The following is a 12,297-nucleotide window of genomic DNA, read 5'->3' as shown; positions in this document are numbered from 1 at the left end:
ATTTGTATCAAAAGCCAGACAAAATGTAATTACACTTACAATTGTAAAGTATGTAGACTTACCCCCGATTCCGTACCGTACGCCCATAATATTTAGAATAAAACAGTAGAAAACATTCATCATGTTCAGATATTTTATGTCGTCAACATTCAGTATACGAAATATACTTCCTTGAAGTTGTTTGATGAAACTTTGCAGGAAGTTGAATAAGTAGTAGTTAGATATACATTCCGGTTACGAACTAAAGTAACTTTTTCTTGGAATTTCACTTGCTTGAATCATCGAGCGATGGATTTTACGATTACGAGTTAAAATAGTAATACGTTCAAAGTAAGTTTTATAGACATGTATCAGTAAAAAATCCAAATGGATCTTTATAGTCGAGTTCTAGTGGTATATTTAGGAAGAAAACATCATGTGACGTAAACGTAGAAGTATTTTTTAAAAGGAAAAACACGTATTAATCGCTTGAATCGCATATTCAGAATTCGGATTAACTGTTTTATAGTTAAATTAATAAATAAATAAGTTTTCCCTTTTTAAATGTGAATAAAAGCGGCATGCGTTTACATAATTTAAAATTGGGTAAATCGATTCAAGAAAGAGTCATCAACGTGAGTAAAAAAGCATGAACTACAAAAAGAGCACCAACGGTAAAACAACAATGAAGATGATCTTTTGTATCTAAACAAAAATGCTTTGAAATGACAATTCTTAACACTGCAATGTTTACCTTTTATTCCTTATAAAATCGCATATAATAATCCATAGATTGATTTCATTGTGTACATGTCTGTCTGACATGGTTTCTCTGACCTAGACATCATTTTCTTGGATCATGTTAAGTTTAGGTGATACTTGTAGTAAAGTTTTATATTTAGCACTAGCAACATGATATCAAAGGTTGGTAAAGAAGGCGATACATTTCAACGAAGATCAAATCCAACACCCACATAGGTGATTTCAATTTTAAGAGCCAGGGTTATTAGCCGTATTTTGGCACATTTTTTTTGGAATTTTGGATCCTCAATTCGTCTACATAAGACTTATCAGTGACGTTCATATCAAAATAGTTATAAAGCCAAACAAGTACAAAGTTGAAAATCTAGAGCATTGAGGATATTAACGTTGTGTTGCCATTCTATGCACTTCTCAATGATGTAGATGAATCTTAGTTTAAAAATGTAGTCATTAATATCGGCATAAATTTTTGGATTTCGAAAACGTTCTTGATAGCTTGGAAGAACCATTATGTTGGAAATAATGAGATTATACGGCATACCTGATAAATTTATAAACATAATGAAATTATTTAACAACTAAAGATGCTGTGTCCTCCACAATAGAACCTAATCCACATAGTTCAATGTAAAAAAAAATGTAATTAGCTAATGCACGAGAAGAACACTTGGAAATAGAACAATTGGAAGAAAATGGTCGATCAACACCATCTTAGAAGACCTAGTTGTACAGGCAACATACCTATTATCAACAATCGGATCTTTCGAACAAACATGGAGAACAAAACAAAAAGACTACAGGAGACTGTTCTAATTGTAGATTTAAAGGTGAATACACAAAAGACAAAGATAAAAAGCAGAAATTCCAAAATTAGACAAACTTCTAATAACACTGCTAGGAGATTACATGTACATTCAAGAATTGAACATTTTACCTCTCTTGGTACTATTAACAATCTGGACAACGGAACTAATCAAGATGTAACGGCAAGGATCTACTAAGTCTGCACTTCGTCCTGCAGACTACGAACAATTTTGCATACAACATCAATATCCTGGTCAACAGAAATACAAATCTATAATTGCCATGGGAAATAATGTATGATGCATAGTCATGGAGGGTTGTAAAATCTGACTTCAACAAACTATCATCATTCCACAAAATGTGCCTTCGTAAAATTTTCAAGTTCTTCAGACCAAAAACAAAAAGTAATAAAGACTTATACATTTAAACCTTACAAAGAGACATCAGAGTAGAAATTAAAAACAATAGACATACATGTAGAAATGGATTGGCCATGTTCTATGACAACAAACCATGACATTACAAAGATACCTTTTCGATTGACATATGCAGAGGGGACAGAACGAGAGGGCGACCAAAAGAAACATACCGATGCACAATAGAAAGTGAACTCATAATTATTGGACTGACATGATTAGAGACAAAAAGAAAGCCACAAGACAGGCAACAGTGGAAGGAGTTGCTAGTCCCTTCATATGCAAGGACGCACGAGGAGGATTAAGGCAAGGTAAGGTAACAACCCATGCTATTTGGATTAGTAAAACATCTTTAATTGGCTCTAAAAGAGTGTCATGTAACACATTTATTATTCTCTTTGCAATAACTCAAAGGTCCAGATATTAAAGATATATAGTTTTTAATTTTTGCAATTTTTCATATCAACTTTTTTTATAATTGAATGAAGTGGTCCTTCTTCCCAGTCTTTGAGAATAACTTCGTCCTCCCTGCTAAAGATTGTGTGTAGTATTGATGCTGTTGTCTCTACATATGATCTAATTATAAGGTATCACAGTCATCGTGTCTACTCAAGCTACTGTGATATACTATATATTTCATTCCCGCTTATGTTGTTCAAATTTAAATCTGTCGAGACAAAAGACATCCCCATTTTGTATTTTATTTACCTTTATTCAATTTATTTTTATTCTGGGGTCACTGCTGAGTCTTTTTAGGACGAGACAAGCGTCTGGCGCAAATACAAAATTTCAATCCTTGTATCTATGAAGATAATTAAAAACTAGAAACACACGATTAATCGTTTCTCAACGATAATAATGAGAGAAAACCACTTATAAATGGTTGCGAATTGACACGTTTATCTGTTTTAAACATTGGATCAAATGCACTATAAAAAAGAACTACTCAAATTGCCATAATATATCCTAAACAAAACTGAAGTTTAATGCACTTCACAATGAATTTAAAAAGTAAAATCACAAAAATACTGAACTCAGAGGAAAATCTAATCGGAAAGTACATAATCACATGGCAAAATTAAATAACAAAACACATAAAAAAACGAATGGACAACAACAGTCATATTCCTGACTTGGTACAGGCATTTTCAAATGTAGAAAATGGTGGATTAAACCGTGTTTTATAACACTTCTTTTACAGTGATTATGATTTTTTTTATTGGCTTAACATAGCGAGTGCAATGATGATAATATTCTGGAAATCATGTAATGAATGCACTTTTTATATTCTGTATTTCAAGCAAATCAAAACAGAATTTCAAAGACTTCTTCTGAGAAAATGTGTTAATGAAGATAGACAGAATGTCAAGCTGATATGCTGAGCTATATTTTAGATGTGTAACATTGTAGTTTCTTAGGTGTTTCTTGGAATAGATGTTTATTTTTTACCAGGACACAAATTAATGAATCCCAGACGACCCGACCCATCTTTGCTCGAACTCATCAACGTTATATGCTTAGCGGAAAAGGAACAAATAGACAAGTTTCCTACACTATATATATAAATAAGCAGATGTGGTATGATTGTCAATTAGAGAACTATCCACGACCGTTCAAATGATCCGGTTTTAAGCCATGAAGGGCAACAGTGCGGCCTTCAGCCATGATAACCCATACATTGATGTCGAATATAAATGGATCCCCCATAATACATATAAATTAATTCAATTGCGAAAACTAATGGCCGAAATTATAACAAAACAGTTTTTGGAAAACAAATATGACCAGCATGAACAAACGACAAAAAAAAAACAAGCTTTTGATTGTGGACAAGTACATACAGAATTTGGTGTGTTTAGATATGTCTGTGAACGCGTAACCCTTTCCTATCCTGTGACAAGGGTGTAGCATTACAACATAGGAAAAAACTGTAAAAGTGTAAAGGCTTAATTCATTAGATGGATACAAATAGAAAAAATAACATCTCACAAATACATAAAATGGACATGGAGAGGTACTTGTTCATCCCAAAAACACACAAAATAAGACACGAAGTACAGATCTATAGAACTCAAAATTATTAACAGCCAGGTTTTAATCCAATAACACATGTAACAATTAATTAAAAAAAAATCATGAATCTAAAACTTGAATATCAATTAGTTCACATCCAAAATCGTATGGACTAAGTGTAAATTATAACAGTCAGAGAAAAACATGACATTGAGCAATTGACAGATTGTAGTACAGTGAAAGTAAATATGTGTAATATTTAGTATGGTTTTAATTTATTAACAACGAAATCGTCATTCAGACCAGTTAATACAATAATATATAGATTTAATTCCTGTGTTGAATAGGTAACATTTTAGAATAAGTTTATTTCAAAGATCGCCGAGTTTACCCAGGTCGTATCTGAATATTTTTGCTTAGTTTACAACATCATCGTACAATTAAAGGGAATATATGACGTTTGCAGTTAGTAAGGTAGAGCCAAACTTGCAGAGCAAATCTTCGTATCTATTAAAGACTAGATTAAAACTCCACCATAAGACCTCTGGGACAGAGTTTATATTTAGAAGAATGGAAGGTCAAAATGAACATTGTTTTTGTGTATGTCCCTAGTCGAGATGTTAATTTAGTGGTTATTGTTTGCTATATCAATAATAATAATTTTATTATTTTTCATTCATAAATCAGTTCATTAGTTTTCATGTTATTTTATTTGTAATTCCGGGTCCTTTAACAAGCTGGTATAAGTAAGGATTTTGCTTATTTCCTTCGAGATTCAAAGGGCCTGACGTCCTTAGTTATGGTCAAAAGAATTTAAAATTTGCATTAATTACATCACCTTTCACTTGTTTAATTTCAATATTTGCATAAAAGTCAATCAGAAGGAATTAACAGATATGGCAATACCTACACCATTTAAATCACGCTGAATTCAGCATGATAAAAAAACGTAATCGTGATACTTCAGTTATGGTTCATTGTTTTGCAGGTTTCAATATTGCCAATTGTATTTGCATCCTACTTTGAAAATTACAAAATGTGAGACATATCTCTGTATCAACAGTTTTTGTTTCCTACAATTTAAAACTATTTGTTTTAATTAGAAGATGCCGGTTTTTTTTTAATATTCCACAGGAATGCCAAAATGAACAGACACTGGAATTTCATTAGATAGAGCCCACTCATTATAGCACAGACATCGATTGTCCAGCTATAAAGGATCAGAAAAACGAATCTCAAATATCGTAAAAGGTCAATGATTTTCTGAAATATAAAATTCATTTAAATTTAAATTTTGCAGCTCCTGTGATGCTTTAAATCTAGATACTCGGGTACAAATGTATGTCTGTAATTTTTGCGATGTAAAAACGGTGACCGTCACGTTTGTCAACTCCTTTTAATTGACTTTCCAATATCAAAATTAAATGCATGCAGGACGTATTTCGGTGTCAACAGTTTGAATGTAGTAGGGTACATTTCTGAATGTCAGCAATTCTAGTTAAGAGAAAACTCCTCCAAAAGTTTGAGGTCAGTTTGTTTGCATGAATGGCTCAAGTTTTGTTTTTAAATCAAGATGATTTGGAGGTACACGAAATTCTTCGTCATAACCAACATGTGGGAAAAAAGGCTGATAAAAGTCAGCACTGTTTGTGTTTTTCTCAAGACATCCTCTTGATTCGAAAACTTGATCAACTTCACTCCAACGTTTGTAAGCTATTTTCATTCTAGAATCAGAACTGATTTCATTAAACTTTGGATTTGTCACTAACTTTTTGAACCATTTCCTAGATGCAATTCCTATGGATTCCTCTAAATAAAGTGTCAGGTGGTATAATTCGGCCTGGAGGATATTTGTAATAATTTGCGTTGAACTTATGGCATTTCCCATGAGTCGGCTCTTCTCTGCAAGAAACTTGTCTGCCTTTTGTAACGTTTTAGCTGTCTGATATTCATCGGCCAATTGAACAACTAAATGCACTGTTTTGTCTATAAAGAAAACAATTGCAGTAAAGGCACCAATAGATAATAAAACTACAATAGATACAACTGTTTTGAATATCGGACAATTCTATAAACGTATATCCGATAATAGATTTTGGGTAAGATGATATGGAGTTGGACGAGTGAGAAAAATAATAGGCTGGTGAAATGAGCTTTTGTCGTGCAATAACGCCAAAAACAATATAGTATCCAATATTTTTCACACGTTAATCTGTTGCTAAAACTAGGTCAAATTCAATTTGAACGGTTTCTTCTTTTTCTGCATTTTCCATTTTGATTTCAATATGTTATTTTGCATGACAAAATGGAGGTCGAGATATCTTTTGACGGTTATTATAATCTAAGTCATTCAGGTTTACGGCCAATATTTGTTTTTACAACAACTTATAAACACACAAAACACTCAAGTTGTTATCAATTGATCTCGTGCGAACTATTGTCTAGTGATGTAGGAAATAACTCTTTACAAACGAAATGTAATTCCTATAATTGGTTGTTTTGTAAAATACAATAGAATGCAGTTCACTGTCCAAAGGACCATCTTTGAGAGCTCCACTACCACACTACACTACAGGTAAAACCTATTAGATTCTATCCATGTCCCAGCCAAGTATTACATTCATGATTTTTGCTCAAATTTTCCAATAATAGGATGATGTTCATTTGTATAACCATACCCTTCAATTAATTTCAATTGTCTAGAAGTAAACTCATTATAGATAACAAAACTACAATTATGTTTTAACACTCGTTTTGCCTATCAGAGACTCATCAGTGACGCTCAAATATAATAAGATAAAATAGCCCTTTATGAAGAAGATGAGGAACCACTAATTTTATCGACAGTGAATTTAGATAATGAATCTTTATGTTTACAAAAAACATTTACGTAAATAGTACATATTACAGTACGGCTTTCACTTTATAGTACGATGACGAACAGCGAAACTATTAAAATGAGAAAACAAAGGCCACATTTTTCTTAACTTATATACAATATATATAATATGGCAGACAGCAACCAATTAAAACAAGTGAATAGCACATAACAGAAGGCCGGGTTGAAGATTATTGAGTGAGGACTCGCATTCGTTTAAAGTTAATTCATTACTTATATCATAGAGGTAAATCAATATTTACACTCTCAATTTTATAACTAACGGCTTAAGTTTGTGCAATGCAAAAAATATTGACAGACTGTGGGACAATGAGAGTTGTAAGGAAAAGACATTACTACGTTGTAAAAATTGTGTCTCGTCTGTTTTGGTTTTGTTTCTGAACAATAAAACATGATTGAAATAATTAGAATTCTAAATCAATATTTGAACCAATAACAGAATATTCCAATAATGTTGAATATCAACAGATTTATATGTTTCCATCGATCATTTTAGATTTACAAGCTCTGTGTTTATCATTGACATAGGCATTAAGAAATTATATACCATTTTAAAACAACAATGTTAATACTGATACAACTAAACTTCTTAGCTTAGTCATCGCATTGGAGAGAAAATTTAGTAAAAATTTTCAAAAATACAAGGCTTATAATTTGGTGGCCAAATTCCCGTCATCAACAAAAGACTCACCAGTAAATGTCAAATAAAATAATTACAATATAAAATAAAGACAGAAGAGATGTATTACCTGTAACTTCCTCGTCAAATCCTGGCAAAGTACACCTTAAAAAGTCCACAAAAGTTTTGATGTCCTTTCCTTCCAATTCTACGTCCTTTTCTTTTAATTCTGATTTCAGCATTTTTTCAAATACTGGTGACTCTGTAATTAGCTGATCCTTATTGACGTGTAGTTTTGTGTTTGCTATTTTAATTACCAAATCATGCTCAGCGAATGCAGACACACGCTTTTGGTTTTTGTCTTCTTCTATACATTCATCAGTGTCAAGCCCATCTAGTTCTGTATTCGAGTGTTCTGGTGAATCCCGATATGGCGCTGGCTAGAATATAAACAAGATCCACGAAAATGCAATTATGCTTTAAATATGATGATTTCATCTTCCGAATTGTGAATTTTCCGTTTCGAAGTAGCAACATTTCAGCAGCGCTTGTATATGGATTACATATCTCCCCGTTTATATATATGTATATGATATAACTCCTATATTTTGGTATCGTTCGAGCTGCTTAGTCTTTAGTTTTCTATGTTGTGTTTTGTTTACTATTGTTTTCTACTAGTCTTTCTCATTTTTAGCAGCGACGTTGTCTATTTATTTTCGATTAATGAATTTGAATGTCCGTCGTTTTATATCATATTTCAGAGGTTAATTTTCACATGTTTCATAATATCTCCGTTCCAAGGGGACATTTCGCTATTTTAAGTTCACTTTCTAAGTTTCTAGAATAAACCATTTTAGATGTACATGTATATTGCCAAAAAAACATTGAAAACTTTTGTCCTCAATGCTTTTCAATTTCGTACTTTATTTGGCTATATGAATATTTTGATAGTCACTGATGAATATTTCGTACACAAATCATTTTATCATTTTACAATGTTTTAATCCTTGAATCTAACATGAGTTTATTTTCTCGATGGCATTTCTTTTGTATAAAAATTGTTATACTATTACTTTGTTTGATTTTATGCATAATACTTTAAATTTACTGTTAAGCTAGCCATAGAACCAGGTATAATACACCATATTCTACCTAAGAAAATGCCTGTAGCAAATCAAAAATTATACATTCGTTTCATGTATTTGAACTTTTGATTTTTCCTTTTGATAAAGGATTTTCCGCTTTGAATTCTAATTTTCCTCGGAGTTCGGTAATTTTGTTATTTTACTTTTTTTCTAAATATATCATTTATGAAAATACATTGATCAATCAAAAATTGTATTATCTTATATCATGTATATTTTTGTATTGTATATATTTTCCATCATGTACAGCGGTGAAGGATAATAAGTACTATGTAAATAATAAATATTATGAGATAACATTTGTATGTTTTTAAAAGGATTATTTCGAAATGTTTATCGATTCACCCTTTCTTTTGTATGTGTTCGTCTCGAGCACCTTGTCAAACACAAATAACTATACAGTATAACACTCAACTTATATAATTCGAATAAATTTCATCTTAAATATATTGAATAGGTTTTTTTTACATGTATTTTATGCATTCACAAAAGAAAACCTACATTCTGTGAATATCAAAAAAAAAGGGTATCAATATCATTATGATGACTAAAGCTTACCGATTTTTTTCGACGAGTTTTTTTATTATAGTTTACTAAATTAAGAACACTGTGAAAAACAATTTTAATTTATATCTTGAATTTGTTGATGTAATTGCTTACATATCTTTCATAAAGAGTACCGAAAGTCAAAGATCAATAATAAATAAAATATCTCCTTACAAACTGAGAAAACCAATCAGACGATGACAAAATCCAACAAAACGAATGGAAAATAATCGTATAATTTTTGACTTTTTCGGGAGGGTGTGTTACATATTTCCCCTTAACGTGGTTAACAGGTGCACCAACCCTTGATTGGTTGACAGTCTGGAGCTTGCGTTTTGAAAATATTTATTATGACCAAGAGGACCAGATATATATGTTTGTTAATTTTTGGAACTCTTTGTTTTGGGGATTCTATATTCTGCATATTGTATGTCTTTATTTAACAAATTTGTTAAGATAACACGACATTTGGGATAAAGATCAGAGAGACAACAAACAAATAACACTGATACAAAATAGAAGTTTAAGGGAAGGCCCCTTGCAAAACTGTTATCATGTTTAACATTAGTCGTTGATCCCCTTTTTATTATTCATTGAAATACTATTGTAATTTTGTTTTCTCGGTAATTCTTTGATCTTACCTTGTGTTTCTTGAGAATTACATCCTAAAGAAAGTTTTAACGTTTAACTGTTACATTTCTATGGAGATCATTGTTACGACAGGGTACATACCACTGGTCCTTGTATTTCATCGAAATCCATTATAACTCCCGTGATTTTAATATCGTTGAACAAGGAAATGAATAAACTTCTTAACAACACTTGTAGTCGTTGTAGTTGCTCAGGGGAACGTACTTTCATTTCAGGGGTGACTGGATTTATTTGTATTAACTATTTCTTATCAGTTTTAGTGTGATTTACATATTATTTCATAAAGAACATACTTTAAGTAACCTATTTATTCACACATTCATTGCAATCTTCATTTTCATTTACAAAACGGTTTTAAAGTATCATATTAACACATAATGATAAAGTCTTTATATCCATCTAAGTCAATTTATAAAATTAGAAAATTTTTAACGTTGTAAGAAATAATAATAAAAACTAACCAAAAACATGTAAGTCATCACATACAAATAAAGATATTGCAATCATACGAAAAATAAAAAAAAATGTTCAACATAGAAACTAAAGAAAACAATTCGTTCAGATGGCCCCTAAACAAATAGACATTTTATCTGGAAAAATGTACATCTGAAACTACTGGGCCAAATTTAACCATACTTGGCCACAATCATCATTGGGGTTTCTAGTTTAAAAATATGTCCGGTGACCCGGCCAACGAACCAAGATGGCCGCCATTGCTAAAAATCGAACATAGGGTTAAAATGTAGATTTTGGCTTATATATATATTCTTTATTCCAAAAGCAATACTGATTATAGGTATCAAGTACAATAAATATTACATTTAATATAATAAGTAACAAATATTACAATAAGGTAATTCATTAATATGCAATTAATACAATTAAAAACAAATGTAGGAGCATGATATTAATTAGCATTATTTAACAATCTTAGTTAAAGTATGATGTACACATTACTTGTTTGGCTTTATAAAAATTTTGATATGAGCGTCACTGATGAGTCTTATGTAGACGAAACGTGCGTCTGGCGTACTAAATTATAATATTGGTACTTTTGATAACTATCAACGATTACGAATTTTTTCGGCAATACATAAATACTTTCCAAAATTATTAAGTTCTTTTATATCTCTGCAAATCTGACATGCTGTAAAATTGTTTATCAGGTCAAGATTTATTTGCCATGAAATTTGCAGATGAATAGGACAACCCGTTGTTTGGTTGCTGCCCCTGAATTTTGCCATTTTGAGTTATAAACTCGAATATTAATACAGATAGAGTTAAACTGTAAACAGCAATAATGTTCAGCAAATTAAGATCTACAAAAAAGTCAACATAATCAAAATGGTCAGTTGACAACTTGACGAGTTATTGCCCTTTATAGTCAATTTTTCGTCAATTTTTGTAATCTTTTACAAAAATCTTCTCCTCTGAAACTACTGAGACAAATATAACCAAACTTGTCCACAATCATCATTATGGTATCAAATTTAAAAATTGTGTCCGATGACCTGGCTTGCGAACCAAGATGGCCGACATGGCTAAAAATAGTACATAGGGTAAAATGCAGTTTTGGCTCAAAATCTCAGAAACCAAAGTATTTAGAACACATCTGACAGGATACATTTGTTCTGTATGTCAAGGTCTGTCTGCCCTGATATTTTCAGACAAATCAGGCAACCTGTTATTGGGTTGCTGCCCCTGAATTGGTAATTTTAAGAAAAAATTGCGGCTTTTGGTTAGTATCTTGAATATAGATAGAGATAAACTGTAATAAGAAATAATGTACAGCAAAGTAGAAACTGCAAATAAGTCAACATAATCAAAATGGTCAATTGACTTCTTCAGGAGTAATTGCCCTTTATAGTCAATTTTTAACAATTTTCATAAAAATGAGCGACAAAGGCTCTCTAGAGCCTCTAGGTGTTTTTTTTTATAGTTAACATTAAACGGCAAGGGTTCTAATCAGAACACAAACATGAGATCTTTCCATCGAAAAAATTAAAGACCTACATATTATATAAAGTTGAATGGCAGTAACTTATATTTATATAACACGAACATTGAGTAGTCATACTAAATAAATGTATAAATCGGAAACTAGATCTGGGAATAATGTATTTTTATATGTTTAACTGTTATGTTGCGAGGGAAAGGCAGATCATTTACGATTTATCAGTTCGTGCAATTCCTTCAGTATTTTTTATCAAATTTAAATCTTCCCAATTGATTTTGTGAGATTTTATCATCAGAAAATAAACTGATCAGATCTGCGGTTACTTAATGTAAGAAAGACTATCATTGTTTTACATAAAATCATAACATATGGCATCTTGTGCATTTTTTTTTGTAAAGATTTGATATATAGTTTACAATTCACTGTACTGAATCTGCGACTTCCTTTATAAAATGGAAAACAAAGAAATCGTATAAACAAAATTAGAATCTTTTAAAATTAGATTT

The 12,297-nt window shown here is 31.2% G+C and overlaps 1 protein-coding gene across 1 annotated transcript; it reads right to left on the bottom strand.

The window, feature by feature from the left end:
* Positions 1-4,016: 4,016 nt before the first annotated feature.
* On the bottom strand, positions 4,017-10,041 carry LOC139489133 (uncharacterized). Its single transcript, XM_071275269.1, has 3 exons — positions 9,916-10,041; positions 7,623-7,932; positions 4,017-5,960 (listed from the first exon to the last, which is right to left on the bottom strand). The coding sequence occupies exons 1-3, from the start codon at positions 9,943-9,945 to the stop codon at positions 5,503-5,505; spliced, it is 798 nt and encodes a 265-aa protein (XP_071131370.1). The 5' UTR covers positions 9,946-10,041; the 3' UTR covers positions 4,017-5,502.
* Between the last annotated feature and the right edge of the window lie 2,256 nt (positions 10,042-12,297).

This window comes from Mytilus edulis, chromosome 9 (assembly GCF_963676685.1).
Source record: "Mytilus edulis chromosome 9, xbMytEdul2.2, whole genome shotgun sequence".
Lineage (NCBI taxonomy): Eukaryota > Metazoa > Mollusca > Bivalvia > Mytilida > Mytilidae > Mytilus > Mytilus edulis.
This window is presented reverse-complemented; position numbering and strand designations above follow the sequence as displayed.